The sequence below is a fragment of the Macaca thibetana genome, chromosome 9, assembly GCF_024542745.1.
Source record: "Macaca thibetana thibetana isolate TM-01 chromosome 9, ASM2454274v1, whole genome shotgun sequence".
Lineage (NCBI taxonomy): Eukaryota > Metazoa > Chordata > Mammalia > Primates > Cercopithecidae > Macaca > Macaca thibetana.
Window position 1 is genome coordinate 119786943 of NC_065586.1, and position 18884 is coordinate 119805826.

Here is an 18884-nt window from a genome sequence, read left to right on the forward strand (position 1 = left end):
AAATCCATTCCTCTTTCTTGTGAAAATAAAGACCAACCAAATGGGAATGAGCTGTTTATTCTGAGCTTGCTTCAGCAAGGGAGTCAGTCATCATCACTTGTGTTTTCGTAGAAACTCAAAGGGGAAAGGCAGGGAGAGGCCAAGCACAGCGGCGCACACCTGTAATCCCAACATTTTGGGAGGCCAAGGCAGGAGGATCACTTGAGACCAGGAGTTTGAGACCAGCCTGGGTAGCATAGTGAGATCCCCATCTCTACAAAAAATTTAAAAAATAATTAGCTGTGTGTGGTGGTATATGTCCCTGGAGTCCCAGCTACTCAGGAGGCTGAGGTGGGAGGATCACTTGAGCCCAGGAGAGCAAAGATGCAGTGAGCCATGTTTTCACCATTGCATTCCAGCCTGGGAGACAGAGTAAGACCCTGTCTCAAAAAAAAAAAAAAAAAAAAAAAAAAAAAGCAGGCAGAAGAGTGGGAGAGCTTCATAGCAGAAGAAAGGGAGGCTTCCGGTGGGCCCAGACCTGAGGCTGCGGGCACAGGAAGCTGTAGATGGGCTAAGAAGAAGCAGAACATTCTATGTCATTGGTTAGGGGAAAAAGAAAATCTAACCTTCTCTGATTGGTCCTAAGTTGGAAGCAGAGATAAAACCTAGGGAAGCGGTTCTTTATTATTTGAGCCTTGGTCATTTTGGACAGACTGTTACAGAGGTTACTGCGTGGCTTCCTGGATTGCAACAGACATAGTGGCCTGGCTTCCTGCAAGTCTGACTTACAAATAGTAGGCTGGTTTCCCAGGCTGGTTTTCTGACAGGTTGCTGCAGGTCATGGGTCAGAATTCAATTGTTATAAATTGTCAGGACTTCCTTGCACCGTATATTCAGTCTCTCACTTTCCTGTATCACCTGACTCGAAACCCACTGCTTTCACAAACAGGATGTCTTTCTTTATCAGGGTTTTAGGAACATAGATAATTTCATCCTTAGTGAAAGAACTAAGCAAGCAAGCGCTCTCAGAAGCTCATGACCTTTTCTGTTATCCAGAAGAAGTATCTCATAAAGTTCTTTGTTTATTGATCAACTAGAAGAGAGGAAGCAATGTTTGGAAATAGCATGTTTTCATACTCTGTAAATTTAGAATTGTCCAGGATCACGGATAGGTATTTACCAGGCTGAAAGTTTCCACCCAAATGTGTGAACGCAGCAGCATTCACAGCTCCAACAAGATCAGTGTACACAAACATTTTTATTCTCGTCCTCTAATTCCCTTTTTTTCTTTTTTTTTTTTGAGATGGAGTCTCACTCTGTTGCCCAGGCTGGAGTGCAGTGGTGTGATCTTGGCTCACAGCAACCTCTGCCTCCTGGGTTCAATCAAGGCACGTGCCATCGTGCCCGGCTAATTTTTTGTATTTTTTTTTAGTAGAAACGGGGTTTCACCATATTGGCCAGGATGGTCTCAATCTCCTGACCTTGTGATCTGCCTGCCTTGGCCTCTCAAAGTGTTGGGATTACAGGCATGAGCCTTCGCGCCCGGCCCTCATCTTCTAATTCTAACAATGGCTGCTGAGTTATGAGGTGAGGCCTAGTGACAGCTCGGGCAACGTTAGAAATTGTAGGTGATTTGGGGAGGATGCTGGGAAAGGGCCTCAGTACATAAAGGAACATCTGAAAATGGCTGAAAACAGTCCAGTAACACTGTTATTCTTTTTAGTCACCATGTAGTGTTTTGGCTTCTGGTATCTAAAGTTCTCAGGCAGATTAAATTCTGAAAATGTAAGCAAAATTGTTCCTGAGTTCTGTGTTACTTATGGGTTGGAGATGTTGACTTTTGCACCATCAGACAGACCTGAATTTGAGTCAACCCGGAAGCTCTTTGAACCTCATCTTTTAGGAATTTTATGGAGGCTTCATTATATAGATATGATCAATTATTAACCCGGTCTCTATCCCCTGTCCCTTTCCTGGAGGATGGAATGTGGGGCTGGAAGTTCCAAGCTTTTAATCATGGCTTGGTATTTCTGGTGATTAGCTCCATCCAGGAGCCCACTAAGAATAGCCTCCTTAGAACAAAAGGTGCTCCTATCACCCAGAAAATTTCAAGGGATTAGGTGCTTTGTATCAGGAACTGAGGTCAAAGACCAAACATTCGAACAAAAGATGCACCTAGCACCTCTATGGCCCAGGAATTACAAGGACCTGGGGACAGAGACCAAATATATATTTCTGATTGTAAATCACAGTATCACAATATTGCGCTCCAAAAAATACTCAGGGTCCTGTTCTGAAAGACGCAGGGGATATTAGGTAGAACCTTAGGTTGAGTTCCGCAGAAACAGCTTCTGGGATAAGGATGTGTGTGAAAGAAATTTGTTGGAAAGTGAGTCCAAGAAAACCTGGTAGGGGCGTGGAGACCTTCGATCAGGAAAGGAAGGCACCAAGCAAAGATGTGATGCCAAAGAAGGTCCCACCAAGGGAAACCTTGGCTCAGTCCCACGGGGAGCTCAGGGGACAATATAGGGTCCAACTCAGAATATCCTGTTCTAAGAGCGAAAGAGTTGGGGTATTTATAGGCTCACACCACATCAGTCATTGGTGTGATCACTTATTGGTGGGGGAATGCTCCAGGGAACAGCGTTCCCAGGCACTACAGCTCTCCAAGCACAGGCAAAGTGAGCCCTGAAGGCTGAGGGCAGCCCTATGCCTGGAGGGGCCAGTGCCCTCTCTTGGGAGTAAGAGCTCACCTCTCAGCAGTCTTTTGTTTGTCCATTTGTTTATGGAAAGGAGATAATAATTTTGTGCCTACTAGGAAGGACAACAGCTCTTTGATACTTGGACCTGTGAGTTTTTATGAGTAGCGGCTAAAATGGTAGAATTGAAGCTATAAACTGTCTATGGGATCGTAAGTCTAGGTGTCTGTAATTCAGAAAACTACTTTTCATTGTGTATTTGATGTTTTTCTATATCTAGAGGGTATTCATAAATTAAATTTTAAAAGTCTCTTAAATTAAAGGAGCTAGGCTGGGCGCAGTGGCTCATGCCTGTAATTCCACACTTAGGGAGGCTGAGACCGGCGGATCATCAGAGGTCGGGAGTTCAAGACCAGCCAGGCCAACATGGCGAAACCCCATTTCTACTCAAAATACAAAAATTCGCCGGATGTGGTGGTGTGTGCCTGTAATCCCAGCTACTTGGGAGGCTGAGGTAGGAGAATCACTTGAATCCGGGAGGCGGAGGTTGCAGTGAGCCGAGATCACACCACTGCACTCCAGCCTAGGCAACACAGCAAGACCCTGTCTAAAAATAAAAAAAAATTAAAGAGCTATATTTTGGTTGGAATACAAACACTTCTAGAAGTGAAATTTTCCTAAATTACTAGAAAATAAGGACATTAAACTTTGAATACTTGAAGTCTGTCAGTCAAAGCTAACTTAAAAGCATTTTAGGAATCCATATAATTAAGGTAAACCTTTGGCAAATGAAACTAGTTTAATAATTTTGATTAATAACAAGGCAGCTATGTCCTTCTAATTACTGCTATATATAACATGAGCTAGATTTTATTCTACTATACAGTGTTTCCTAACTTTGTTCAGGTTTACTGCTCAAATAAGCTAGCATTATTCCTAGATAATGTTTAAGGCTACAAAAAAAGTAAACTTGTGTTCAACTAAATAGAATCATTATTCTGACAGACTGTACCCAGACATGCCTCATTTTATTGTGCTTTGCTTTATTGTGCTTCATAGATACCTCATTTTTTATAAATTGAAGGCTTGTAGCAACCCTGCATTGGGCAAGTCTGTTGGTGCCATTTTTCCAACAGCATGTGTTCACTTTGTGTCTCTGGGTCACATTTTGGTAATTCTCACCATATTTCAAGCTTTTTCATTCTGATTTCATCTGTCATGGTGATCTGTGACTAGTGATTTTTGATGTTATTATTGTAATTGTTTTGAGGCACTATGAACTGCACCCATGGAATATGGCAAACTTAATCAATGAATGCTGTGTGTGTTCTGACTGCTCCACTGACCAGCCATTCCTCGATCTCTTTCCCTTTTCTCAGGCCTTCCTGTTCCCTGTGATACAATGATATTGAAATTAGTCCAATCAATATTCCTACAGTGGCCTGTAAGTGTTCAAATGAAAGGAAAAGTCACATATCTCTCACTTTAAACCAAAAGTTAAAAATGATTAAGCTTCGTGAGGAAGGCATGTTGAAAGCTAAGATAGGCCAAAAGCCAGGTAACTTGTGGCAAACAGCCAAGCTGTGAATTCAAAGGGAAAGCTCTTGAAGGAAATTAAAAGTGCTACTCTAGCGAACACACAAGTGATAACAAAGCAAAACAGCCTTATTGCCAATATGGAGAAAGTTTCAGCGGTCTAGGTGGAAGATCAAACCAGCCAGAACGTTCCCTTAAGCCAAAGCCTAATGCAGAGCAAGGCCCCCAACTCTCTTCAAGTCTATGAAGGCTGAGAGAGGTGAGGATGATATAGAAGAAAAGCATGAAACTAGCAGAGGTTGCTTCATGAGGCTTAAGGAAAGAAGCCGTCTCCATAACATAAAAGTACAAGGTGAAGCGGCAAGTGCTGATGGAGAAGCTGCAGCAAGTTATCCAGAAGATCTAGCTAAGACCACTGATAAAAGTGGCCACACTAAACAATATATTTTCAATGTAGACAAAACCATCTTACATGAGAAGAAGATGTCATCTAGGACTTTCATAGCTAGAGAGAAGTCAATGCCTGACCTCAAAGCTTCAAAGAACAGGCTGACTCTCTTGTTAGAGGCTAATGGTGACTTTCAGTTGAAGCCAATGTACATTTGCCATTCTGAAAATCTTAGGGCCCTTAAGAATTATGCTACATCTACTCTTCCTGTGCTCTATAAATGGAATTAAAAAGCCTGGATCGCAGTACATCTATTTATAGCATGGTTTATTGAATATTTTAAGCCCACTGTTGAGACCTACTGCTCAGAAAAAGAGATTATTTATAATACTGCTGCTTATTGACAATGTACCTGGTCATCTACAAGCTCTGGCAGAGAAGTACAAGGAAATTAATGTTGTTTTCATGCCTACTAACACCACATCCATTCTGCAGCCCATGGATCAAGAAGTAATTTTGTCATACAAGTCTTCTTATTTCAAAAATATATTTATTAAGGCTATAGCTGCCATACATAGTAACTCCTCTGATGAATCTGGGCAAAGTAAATTGAAAACTTTCTGGGAATAATTCACCATTATAGATGCCATCATGAACATTTGTGATTTATGTGAGGAGGTAAAAGTATTAACATCAACAGCAGTTTGAAAGATGTTGATTCCAATCCTCATGGATGACTTGGAAGGGTCCAAGACTTCAGTGGAGGAAGTAACTGTAGCAGATATGGTAGAAACAGCAAGAGAACTAGAATTAGAAGTGAAGCCTGAAAATGTGACTGAATTGCTGCAATCTCATGATACAACTTTAACTGATGAAGAGCTGCTTTTTAAGGATAAGCAAAAATAAAAAATAGTTTCTTAAGATGGAATCTATTTGTGGATATGCCATGAACATATTGCCACAGCAATCCCAACCTTCAGCAGCCACCACCCTGATCAGTTAGCAGCCATCAACATTGAGGTAAGACCTTCCACCAGCAAAAAAATCAGGACTCCTTGAAGACTCAGATGATTATTAGCCCTTTTAAAAATAAAGTTTTTTTTTTTTTTTTTTTTTTGTTTTTTTTAGATGGAGTCTCGCTCTGCCACCCAGGCTGGAGTGTAGTGGCACGATCTCGACTCACTGCAACCTCCGCCTCCTGAGTTCAAGGTATTCTCCTGCCTCAGCCTCCCAAGTAGCTCAGACTACAGGTACATGCCACCAAGCCTGGCTAATTTTTGTATTTTTAGTAGAGATGGGGTTTCGCCGTGTTGACCAGGCTGGTCTCGAACTCCTGACCTGTAGTGATCCACCTGCCTCGGCCTCCCAAAGTGCTGGGATTACAGACGTGAGCCACCATGCCCAGCCAACAATATTTTTAATGAAGGTATTTACATCATTTTCTTAGGCATAACGCTATTGCATACTTAATAAATCAGTATGGTGTAAACATAACTTGTTTACACCATAAATGCACTGGGAAAACAAAAAGTTTGTTTCACTTGCTTTATAGTATGTCAACCTGAAGATACCTTCCAAGATCTTTAAGTAATTTAAACCTTTGAATGATATTAAATTCCATTAAGTAACGGATAATCATTGGATGCCTAGATCATTCCTAAGATGAATACTGAAACACTGGTTATTCAGCATAATTTTGAATTTATAGGTGTTTGCTTCTTAATTTTTAAATGCTTGGGCCATATTAGTGAACATGTACATTTTTGCTGTTTGTAGAGGTTCTTTAAGAGAGGTAGGTATATGGCTATGGAAATTGTTGCATCAATTAAGGAGCTGTTAATTTGCTAAAATGCTGGTACGTGATAGCAGTTCTCAACTAATGTTTCACAGTTTGCTCTATGAAAGAGACATTATTTACTTTAGTTAAAATTGTAATTGATATAAGTTGTTGAGATTATGCTAGAAGCAACACTAATAGAAAAATACAACAGTGTGTGCTTGTCTTTCAAGGAAAACAGTAGTTTGGTCCTAAAGCAACATTTCTCAGATGTTTTTGGTATTCAGATAACTGACACTCATAAAACTTATGAAAGACCTTATAAAACTTTTGATTTGGGGGTTATAACTATCACTGTTTTCTGTATTGGCAATTGAAACAGATATTTTATTTTTTTAACTTTTATTTCAAGTTCAGGGGTACATATGCAGGTTTGTTTCAAAGGTAAACTTGTGTCATGGGGGTTTTTGTACAGATTATTTCATCACCCAAGTATTCGCTGTTTTTCCTGATCCTCTCGCCCCTCCCACCTTCCACCCTCCAATAGACCACAGTAGGCATTGTTCCCCCATGTGTTTATATGTTCTCATCATTTAGCTCCCACTTATAAGTGAGAGTGTGCAGGATTTGGTTTTCTGTTCCTGCATTAGTTTTCTTTTTTTTTTTTTTTTTTTGAGACGGAGTCTCGCTCTGTCGCCCAGGCTGGAGTGCAGTGGCCGGATCTCAGCTCACTGCAAGCTCCGCCTCCCGGGTTTACGCCATTCTCCTGCCTCAGCCTCCCGAGTAGCTGGGACTACAGGCGCCCGCCACCTCGCCCGGCTAGTTTTTTGTATTTTTTAGTAGAGACGGGGTTTCACCAGGTTAGCCAGGATGGTCTTGATCTCCTGACCTCGTGATCCGCCCGACTCGGCCTCCCAAAGTACTGGGATTACAGGCTTGAGCCACCGCGCCCAGCCCCTGCATTAGTTTTCTAAGGATAATGGCCTGCAGCCTCATCCATGTCCCTGCCAAGGACATGATCTCATTCTTTTTCATGGCTGCATAGTATTCCATGGTGTATATATACCACATTTTCTTTATCCAGTCTACCATTGATGGGCATTTAGGTTGATTCCATGTCTTTGCTATTGTGATTAGTGCTGTAATGAACATTTGTGCGAATGTGTCTTTATAACAGAATTATTTCTATTCCATTGGCTATGTTTCTAGTAATGGGATTGTTGGGTCAAACAGTATTTCTTGTCTTTAGGTCTTTGAGGAATTGCCACACTGCCTTCCACAATGGCTGAACTAATTCAAACTCCCACCAACAGTGTGTAAGTGTTCCTTTTTCTCCACAACCTCACCAGCATCTGTTATTTTTTTACTTTTTAATAATAGCCATTCTGACTGGTGTGAGGTGGTATCTCATTGTGGTTTTGATTTGCATTTCAAAACAGAGAATTTTTTAAATGCTTGTTTAGAGATAATTTGAAGAGAACAGCAGTGAATGTATTGCATGTTAATAACATCTTAGTATTATTATTCAATCAGTCCTGACCTCACAGACTCCTGATACCTATCTTCAGGTAAAGTGTCAGTTTATTCCAGAATATGAATGAGCTTGTGGATAACCAGTTTGGAAAGTGAATTTTATTTGCCTTGGTTCTTAATTCCTGAATTGAGAAACTCTTCCTGAGGCTCCCTACTTTGTATGGACTGGTATGGCTATTTGCATAGTAGGAATCTGTCCTCCTTTTTCACTTGGATATAACTCGAAAAATTGGTTATGCAACTGATATGGTTTGGATCTGTGTCCCCACTCAAATTTCATGTTGAAATGTAATTCCCAATGCTGGAGGTGGGGTCGGATTGGATGTAATTGAACCACAGGGGTAGTTTCTAATGGTTTAGCACCATCGTCCTAGTGCTGTTTTTATGATAGAGTTCTCATGAGATCTGGTCATTTAAAAGTGTGGTGCCTCCCCCTGCCCTCTCTTTCTCCTGCTCCAACCACGTGAAGTGCTGGCATCCCCTTCACCTTCTGCAATGATTGTACGTTTCCTGAGGCCTCCCCAGAAGCTGAGCAGATGTCACCATGCTCCTGCATAGCCTGCAGAACTGTGAGTCAATTAAATCTCTTTTCTTTATAAATTACCCAGTCTCACGGGTTTTTTGTTTTGTTTTGTTTTTGTTTTTTGAGATAGGGTCTCACTCTGTTGCTCAGGCTAGAGTGCAGTGGCACGATCACAGCTCACTGCAGCCTTGACCTCTTGGGCTCAGGTGATCCTCTCACCTCAGCCTCATGAGTACCTGGTACTGGAAGCACACGCCCCCATGCCCAGCTAATTTTTTGTATTTTTAGTAGAGATGGGATATTGCCATGTTGCCCAGACTGGTCTTGAAATCCTGGCCTCAATGGATCCTCCTGCCTCATCCTCCCAAAGTGCTGGGATTACCGGCATGAGCCCCCTCACAGGCCAGGCAATTCTTTATAGCAATGGGAGAATGGACTATTACAGCTACCAAAGTCTTGCCTGGAATGTCATATTTGAAAATGATGCCTATTTAATGAGGTATGGTTATGGTTTTTTAAAAAACAGCCTTGGAGTGAAATAATCTATACCATACAGTTCACCTGTCTAGAATATACAATGGCTTTTCAGAGTTATGCAGCCATCACCACAATCAGTTTTGAAACACTTAACCACAAAAGGAAGCCTGTACCCCTTAGTCTTCACCCACCCCAACACCTCCTCAATCTCCTATCACCCCAGCCCCAGGCAATCACTAATCTGCTTTCTGTCTCTACGGATTTGCCTGTTCCGGACAGTTCATATAAATGGAACCACACAATAGGTGGCCATTTGTGACTAACTTCTTTTACTTAGCACAATGTGTTCAAGGTTCATCCATGGTGTAGCATGTATCAGTATTTCATTCCTTTTCATTACCAGATAATATGCGGTGGTCTGAATATGCCACATTGTGTTTATCCGTTCACACCTTGGCATTTGGGTTGTTTCTACATGTTGGCTGTCATGAATAACACTGCTGTAAACATTTGTGCACACGTTTTATATTGACATATGTTTTCATGTCTGTTGGGTATATACCTAGGACTAGGATCGCTGGATGATATGGGAACTCGATAGTTAACATTTTTAGAAACTGTCGGTCTGTTCTCTAAAGTGGGCTGCACTCTGCTCTAACAATAGCCCACTTTTGTTTCAGATCATTTCCACGCTGAAGGTCTAAGCATTTCAAATATATTACGTGGAATTGAATCCCTGTGACAATCCTAAGAGGCAGACCTTACTGTAGGCATTTTAGAGATTTGGAAACAAGTCCCAGGGCGATGAGGTGACTTGCTCAAAGTCACCCAGATGGTAAGAGATGGCACTGGGACCAAACTAAAGCTCATCCACCCCAAAGCTCCATCTTTTCCTTTTCGATCCCATCCCCAGGGAAGTGCAGTGAGGAGGGCTTTTTTCTTTCTCCAGTGGCCTGGGGCTGCCTTTCTCCACAGGCCTCAAGGCCCCCTCTGTTGCTCCTGCCCCAGCCCTGGTGCTGTTTTTTCCCTGCAGGTTGGCAGAAGGCCCAGAGCTGGAACCTGATGTTGTGGAGTCTCTGGACTTCCAGGAGCTGGAAAGGAGCAATGCCCAAAGGATGGGATCATGGCCTTTGCCGTCTCCCCCTAATCCCCACAGGGAGCCTGACAGCTGTGCTCATGCTTGGGGAGGATGAAGAGCATCGCAGAGTCAGACAGGGGCCATTATTTTCAATGAAAATTCATTGAACACCAACCCCATGCAGTAAGGGTTTCCATGGCCAGGAAACCTACTTCTGTAACCGATTGCTTCCCTCCTGTGCTCAGCTCCCACTTCCCTCACCGCTCAGCTAATGCCCGCTTCAAGAGCAAAGTAAGGCGTGCATCAAAACAACTGCTTCCATCCTGGTGATTAACTTGGAGACACCATACTACAACATCTAACTACGTACATCTATACATGCCCTCAGCCTCAGCTTCCTCATTTGAAGAAAGGGAATAATAATATTTACCTCTAAATGTAGCTGTGAAGATGACAAGGGGTATTAAATAGCACACTGCTGGGAACACAGTACCTGAAAACAATAATCAGCAGCTGCTCTGCATCTCAGTACTTGCCATGTGCCGGGTACCTGTCTACATGCTCTTCACTGGAGCCCCATGATATGCAAGGTAGGCCCTGTTTACTATGCCCATCTTTTTTTTATTTTTTCTTTTGAGACAGAGTCTCGCTCTATCACCCAGGCAGGAGTGCAGTGGTGTGATCTTGGTTCACTGCAACCTCTGCCTCCTGGGTTCAAGCGATTCTCCTGCCTCAGCCTCCCGAGTAGCTGGAATTACAGGCACGTGCCACCACATCCAGCTGATTTTTTGTATTTTTAGTAGAGACAGGGTTTCACCATCTTAGCCAGGATGATCTCAATCTCCTGACCTCATGATCCACCCACCTCGGCCTCCCAAAGTGCTGGGATTACAGGCATGAGCCACCATGCCTGGCCTACTATGCCCATTTTATAGATGAATAAACTGAGATTCATAAAGTACATAATTTACCCTAGGTTGTGCAGGGACCTAACCCGTGTCACTATACTTCCCTGGGGATGGGATACAGAAGGAAAAGATGGAGCTTTGGGGTGAATGAGCTTTAGTTTGGTCCCAGTGCCACCTCTTGCCAACTAAGCAACTTTAAACAAGTCACCTCATATCCCCGGGACTTGTTTCCACATCTCTAAAATGTGTATAGGAATCTCTGCCTCTTAGGATTGTCACGGGGATTCAATTCAATGTGATATATTTGAAATGCTTAGACTTTCAGCATCAAAATGATCTGAAACAAAAGTGGGCTATGGTGAGAGTGGCATATCTCCTAGTTATTTTTTGTTATTTTTTGATTTTTTAACAATAGGCATTCTGCCTGGTGTAAGGTGGTATCTCATTGTGGTTTTGATTTGCATTTCAAAACAGAATTTTTAAAATGTTTGTTTAGAGATAATTTGAAGAGAACAGCAATGCTCTCCGACACTTTGCTTTACTGACTGCTATCCTGAAGGCCTTGGAGGCGAGGGAGGCCGGTGAGTGCTGACTCACAATGATGGACTGACATTTCAGTGGATACTCTCCACTCAGCCTTGCTCAGAGACGCTGGGCGAGGGCTCCAGAAAGTGGCCTTCCCTGCAGATGTTGACACATGTGTGAGGCGGGGACAGAGTCCACTACCCACAGCACCTGTGAGCACTGGGTAGAACTACTGTCCTCTTCCTCTGTCAGGCTGGCCCTCGAGACAGATTAGATAACAAGAAATGCCAGGGTGGTGCTGATCCCCGCAGTGCCCAGCACACCAACCAGGCTACAAAGGATGTGGAAGCTGCACATAAGGATGGGCGTTACCAACCGCAAATCAAACTGGGCCTTACCAACTGCAAATCAAATCAGAACCAACCGCAAATCAAACTGGGCCTTACCAACTGCAAATCAAATCAGGCGTTACCAACTGCAAATCAAAACCGTCAGCTTTTGGGAAATCAGGACATCATCAACTCTTAAGTCATCTCAAGCTGACAGGAAGCTATGATGGCAAAGGACATTCAGAATCGGCCCAATGAGCTTCCCCCGGCTCCGCTACATATTCAACCGGCTCCTCCTTAGCAGATTCCCCAGCCACCTTCATCACACAAGGGCTCCATCCTTTGTCCTCTGGTTGCTGAAATGCACCCATGGTTCCCAATGTTCAGTCACTGCCCAGGGTGTGAGCTGCTCCTGGGAAAGTTGGCCCTGCAGGTCAAGAGGCTCAGCCCCCTGGCCTGTGCCCAGACCTAATTACAGGTTCCCAGGCAAGCAGTGGAAAGAGCACTGTCCTGAGAGTTCACCTCTGCATGAACTGAAACGGGACTTTGGACACTTCATGCCCCTCCCTGGGCCTCATTTTTCCTGTCTCTACCTGCAGGGGGACTAGACTAGCTCAGGGATGGAGACAGCAGGCATCCTTGCCCTCACCTTTGCCATACCCAGAGCAGCCATAGGTAATCAGTTGGAGCATCTTTTCATTAAGCCAGCTCTCTGCCTCAGAATTCTTCTTAACACAGAGCTCCAAGCAAGGACAACCAACAAACCAGAGTTGGCCTGCAAGAGGAAGCCTAGATGCCATCCCCAGGCTCGTTGACTTCATGGCTGCCCCTCAGCTCTAAAGACCTGCCATTGCCCTCTGTAAACACCAGAAGATACTGGAAGGCTCTGCCGCATGTGTTTCAGCTCTCTGAACTTTTCTTTTGTTGAGATGGAGTCTAACTCTATTGCCCAGGCTGGAGTGCAATGGCTTGATCTCGGCTCACTGCAACCTCTGCCTCCCAGGTTCAAATGATTCTCCTGCCTCAGCCTCCTGAGTAGCTGGGATTACAGGCATGCACCACCATGCCCAGCTAATTTTTGTATTTTTAGTAGAGATGGGTTTTCACCATGTTGGCCAGGCTAGTCTCCATCTCCTGACCTCGTGATCCACCTGCCTCGGCCTCCCAAAGTGCTGGGATTGCAGGCGTGAGCCACCACGGCTGGCCATGAACTTATTTTCTGATTTTCTCTTGATTTCCTGTGCATTGGCTGGGAAGTTGGGGATGTGTTTGTGTGTCAGAGGCATCGACACACAGGAGGAAGAGCCCCCATGGTCTCAGGACAGGTCACCCTAGTACACAGAGCTCAGTAGTAGAGGCAGATTTGGGCTGCTGTGAGCCAGGCTCTGCCTCCTTCTGGCCAGTCCTGCTGGGCTGTGGCTCCGTAAGCAGCAGCTCCCTCCACACTGTGACCACCCCCTGGGATCAGGGACACAGCACAAAGTGGCATGGACATGTGGGCTTCTTCAGGCAGGGTGGCAGCCTCTAAAGCCAATTCTGAACCTGCAAACCTGGGACTCTTTCCTGGTATGATTGTGTGCTAACACCACATGACAGTTTCAAGGTGTTGTAATGCCATTGTGTACACTGAATAATGCCTGGAGTTTCCTGGTAAAGACCGGGCTCCAAAACTCAAAGAAAGTGATTGCTGACAAATGCTGATTTGAGCTCCTGCTCTGCACAGCTCCTTAGGTGCCCCTCAGCATAAAACAGACATGAAAGAGGGTGATGCTGCTGCGGCCCTCCTGGGACCCGCGTGGGAGGATGAAGACAGTAGATAGGCACTGGACTCCGCCAGAAAGAGACATACCACATTGGTTGATTTTATCCTGCAGAAAAACATCTCAAACAAACAGCCTGTCAATCTCTGGACGTGTTTCCACTCAGTCAAGTACCAGATTTCACTTATAAAAATGAAGACTCTTGAAGAGGTAAAAAGACACCAAATAAATTCAAAGTATAGATTTTCAATTTATCAAGTCACATTTTGTGAACTTGTTAAGGGAATCTACAAACAGAGCACCATGTGGCAGAGGCTGGCTCGGCTTCACACGTGTTCATGGTGCACCTGCTGCAGTGGGGCGTGGCCCTGCAGGAATGGGAACTGAGGAGGACGTAGGTCCTGCCCTTGGGAACTTCCGGACCAACAGCGGAGAGAACCTGAAGTAACATAACTCCTCTGAGAGGCCCTGAGGGCTCTGCAGATTTGTCCAAAGGAGTGAGAAATACCATGGTCCTGAGAGGGGAAAGGCTTCCTGGAGGAGGTGGCATTTGAGACAGGACTGGAGAGAAGCAGGAGGGTTTTTCAGCTGTGTGCAGAGGCCCAAGTTGAACCTAGGGAAAGATCTAGGAGGGTAATTCCAGCTGAAAAGCAGGAGAGAAGGCAAGTAGGAGAGAGGTTCTGGGCTCCGAGTCAAGGAAGGTGGTGTGGGCTTGAAGGTCCAGTGAGGAGCTGCTCAAGGAAGGTGGTGTGGGCTTGAAGGTCCAGTGAGGAGCCGCTGTGTCATGGAGGGGCCGAGGAGAGAAGTGACTCCAACAGAACAGAGCTTTAGGAAGCCAGAATGTCGGCTCTCTGCCAGAAATCATCAGACGCCACAGCCAGCCTGCCCTTTAGAGTCTATGAAGCCTGAGGGCTTTACTTTGCAGGACTAGATGAGAGATTAGAGAGGATGCCTGACCTCACATCACACACCAAAGAGTCCTGGCCAGCCCTGAATGCAGAGCCCCTGCCTGCGATCCCAAGGTGCCTGCAAACGGGCCCAGTTTGGTGACAAGGCTGCAGGGAGGGTCTAGAATGGCATGGACGCAATAGGCTGTGTGCAGTAGCGCCGCAAGTTCCAGAGCTGACTACTGGAAATGAGATCAAGCCATCTCGGCATCAAGGGCCAGGACCTGGCTTCTGGGTCAGCATGGCAGGGACTGGACAAATCCACAATCTTCCAAGCAAATGTGGGATTGCTCCGGTTTAAATTGTGGGTCCAGGACATGTCTCAAGGGCCCAGAAGGGTCACTTTCACCCCTGCAGCTCCACCTTCTGAAATACAAAGGTGGTTTATAGTTTTAAATGCTTTATAGCACCACCTTCATATCTACTGCTGCGAGGGTCAGATTTTCCTACCATGGGCTTAGTTGAGAGCTGTGTGGTCCAATATGTAGCCTTTAGCCACAAGTGGCTATTAAAAGTCAAATTAAAACTAAAATTCTGTAATATGAGAAACCCAGTTTTTAAGTTTCACTGATCACCTTTAAAGTACTCAGTAGCCACACATGGCCAGTGCTGTGGCATTCGACAGCACACAATAGGACCTTTCCATCATCACAGAAAGTTCTATCAGCCAACAACAGCTTATAGCAGGAGCTGACTGTGTGACTATGCCCTAGCTTGCAGGCCAAATTCAGCTGCCACCTGTTTTTGTAAATAAAGATGTACTGGAATGCAGCCATGCCCATTCATTTTTTTTTTTTTTTTTTTTTTTTTTGAGACAGTCTTTCTCTGTCATCCAGGCTGGAGTGCAATGATGCGATCTTGGCTCACTGCAACCTATGCCTCCCGGTTGAAATGATTCTCCTGCCTCAGCCACCTGAGTAGCTGGAACTACAGGCACATACCACCACACCCAGCTAATTTTTATATATTTAGTAGAGACAGGGTTTTATCATGTTATCCAGGCTGGTCTTGAACTCCTGACCTCAGGCAGTCTGCCCACCTCGGCCTCCCAAAGTGCTGGCCCATTCATTTCTGTACTGTGTATGTCTGCTTTTGTGCTACAATAGCAGAGCTAAGTGGTTATGACAGAGACTGTGTGGCTTGCAAAACCTACGATATTTACTGACCCTTTTAAAGAAAAGTTAGCTGACCCTGAGTATAGACTGTGCAAAAGCTACATGAGAATCTTTTCTCTAAAGATGCTCACGGGCATCTCCAAGAGCGAATAGTGGGTCCCAAACATGTGTCTCTCCTAGGAAGGAGGCAGGGAACATAGTGTTGTCAGCATCAGTGCTGAGCTTAGTCGGGGTGCAGGATGGCCACCCCCAAGCAGGCACCTTGTCTAGGCTGACCAACCTCAGAAAGAGGTAGTGGGGTGGCTGCAAGCCTACCCAGAAAAGCCAAACACACCAGAAGGGTCTTACCATTTGCTTTCTTTATTATTATTTTTTTTTTCATTTTTCCCAGGTCAATGAGGCAGCAACATTAACAAAAACGGAGACACACTTTTTCCTTGCAAGATAATTCAATAATTCTTCCCAAACTGATGCTCCACAGACAATCCTAAGAGGTTTTCATTGCATTTAGCCTAATTTGGAAGATCTGGCATTCCACATATCAAAAATAACTCCCAGACTGACATGAGGCCAGCCCATGAGCACGCAGTTCCACACAGGGCAATACCCCAAGCAGAGAGAGGCCTTCAGGCCACCCCCCTTCTGGCTCTTTCCAGTCCTAGCAGGTGAAAGAGGAGATCCAGGCTAAATTATCTGGCCCCTCAGGAAGGCTGGCACCTCTGGTTTTCCCTACTTGGGGAGACTCCAGGGCTACTGGATCTGCAGGGAGTTTGGGAGTTCTTTATGGACCCAGAATTTGTGCAAGAGGCTCCATGCTTACCGCCCAACAAAACTCCTGAGTAATCTCAGCCTCTCTCTCCTTTTCTGAACACACTTCTTTGTTGAAAAAGGAGACTAAATGGATTCAAGAGGCTCACTGATGTGCACTTGGCAATGACACTATTGTCAACAGAACACAGAATTTATCTGTAGCAGCTTGCAATGTCCCAGGGCCAGAGAGGGTGGATTCTCGAAGGATGCCTGGGAGCATCTCAAATGGTAACATTTGGGACAGCCCAGCTGGGGAAATGCTGCAATTTTAGCTGTGCAAATTGCAAATGCATGTGGAACCTTTGCTGTCACGCAAACAGGGGAAATACCAGAATCCTTTTCCAGGCAGCCAGGAGGCTCTGAACGGACAGGCTCCCCTCTTTCTCTTTCTCTCTCTGACTCCCAGGTTGGCTTGCTGAGTTCTCTCACTCCCATCAGCTTTTCTTTGCTGCTCTGTCCAAGTTATTTGGATAAATGGGAACAAAGAAAAGAAAACAGCCTCAGCCTCCAGCCTTCCCTTTTGGGACCTGCCTCACAATGCACACTCTCTTCCAGGCACTTCTTGAATTACAGAGGGAACAACAGTGAGCGAGTCCACTATGGAGCTACTACCAAGTTGGTTTAATTTGCGTGGGTCCCAGACGGGTCTCCAGGGCCCAGGAGGGTCACCCACGCTGTCGTCTCTTCCGCCCCCGCAGCTTCAGCCGCCTGGCTGGCAGGCTGATGGGCTGCTTCCCAAACTTCTCCATGATCTCTCGGATCCTGGCCATGTTGGTTTTGCTAAGTGTGAAGTCACACCGTGTGGCCCCCATGTCATAGCCAACCATACAGTTCTTGGTGGATGCAGTGAAGCCTTCGGCCTTTGCTGTGACCGCATACTCTCCAGGGTTCAGGAGGCGCCAGTAATCCCCATCGTTGGCTGTGGAAAGGAAAACCAGGGGAGACTCAGAGCAGCTCTTGCTAATGCAAATCCCGCCAGCCCTCCTCCAAGACCAGCTCCCTGGGCCAGAGAGAGAGACTCTCAGGCTGGCAACGTGGAATCCTAGCTCCTGCAGATGCAAATTCTTAATGCATTTTGGAAGCCAAGATGTTTTCCTCTCTGAAAGCTGCCTTAATGGTTTGAACAGGGAGGGGAGGTGTAGGCTTCCCGCAGTGTCAGTGCATAGGAGCAACGCTGGAGAGCCGATCGCTAATGCTCCTTGCTCTGTGACAATATGAGCCACTCATTACGAACTTGAACTTCCAAACGGTATGCCCTCGCCACAAAATGCCATCTTGAAAAGCCATCAGTGCAGGGCCTCCTGGCTTCCTTAGCATGGCTGCAAGTACACAATAACCATTTTTTAAAGGCGTGGGCTCTTCACTTCTGGAAAGAGAAGGAAAGGACTAACTGGGCTGAAGTCAGATGACCCGGGAGAGGCCCTGGCACCTGTACCCCATTCCCTGGCTGGGGCCTGGAGAGACTTGGGAGTTGCAGGGGCATCTATACATGGATGCTGCGGGGCAGAGGAGCCTTGAGACCACATGAAACTCAAGCTGGAGCTGAGGTGGTGCCCATGCCTCCCAGGTAACCACCGGCCGATTACCTCCCAGGCACCTAACGTGACCTGGGTCCGTCCTCAGCTCTAGGCTGGATCCCTGTGGTAGGTGCAGTGGTTCACGCCTATAATCCCAGCATTTTGGGAGGCTGGGTGTGGTGGTGGGTGCCTGTAATCCCAGCTACTCTGGAGGATGAGACAGGAGAATCGCTTGAACCCAGGAGGCGGAGGTTGCAGTGAGTCGGGATCATGCCACTGCACTCCAGCCTGGGTGACAGAGTGAGACTCTGGCTCAAAAAAAAAAAAAAAAAAAAAAAAAAAAAAAAAAAAAAAAAGACAGGTTCTAGGCTGAGGTCACTTCTCCCAGAGAGCCTACAGCCTGGTGAGAACATTTAGATCTATAGCATATCAGAGACCATGAGACAGAAAAGGAGACACCAGAGGCCATCCCGGAGAACACTACCCACACACAGAAAGACGAGGCTGGCACTGGCTCACTGAACCCTCCAAGTGACTCTGTGATACAGGCTGCACGCTTATTCCCTTTTCTATGTGAGTAATTTGATGCCCAGAGAGGTGTAGTATCCTGCTCCAGGTCACACAGCTAGTAATCAGCAGTCCTTCACTTGTGACAATCTGAACGTCCTGACCAGTCTAAAGTTTTGGAGCCAGGTAGAGAAAAGGTTGGGTTTGATCAAGTACTTAGTAGTCCCTGGACAAGGTTTGCTTGTCTTAACAAGTCCTGAAGTCTTCTAATGGATGGAAGAAAACTATGTATGTGTTTACAAATATACATCTCCCATATACACAGATCTATAACACTTTGAAGCATCGTGTTGAAATCATGAACATTCTAATCCCAGTTCATCCGAAACACCCAGTGCAATACGCTGAGCTCACAGGAGCACAGGACGTGACGGGAAGTGAAACGTGGAGGCAGTCATTTGCCACAAGTACATCAT

At 45.4% G+C, this 18884-nt stretch overlaps 1 protein-coding gene across 2 annotated transcripts in view; it reads right to left on the reverse strand.

Annotated features, from left to right (window-relative positions):
- Positions 1 to 15911: 15911 nt before the first annotated feature.
- CPXM2 (carboxypeptidase X, M14 family member 2) overlaps positions 15912 to 18884 on the reverse strand; it is a 145338-nt gene continuing 142365 nt past the window's right edge. For both annotated transcript variants that reach the window (XM_050803722.1, XM_050803723.1), the window contains one exon: positions 15912 to 17303. In XM_050803722.1, the coding sequence (XP_050659679.1) occupies positions 17050 to 17303 (254 nt within the window). In that variant the 3' untranslated portion in view covers positions 15912 to 17049. The remainder of the gene's footprint in view (positions 17304 to 18884) is intronic.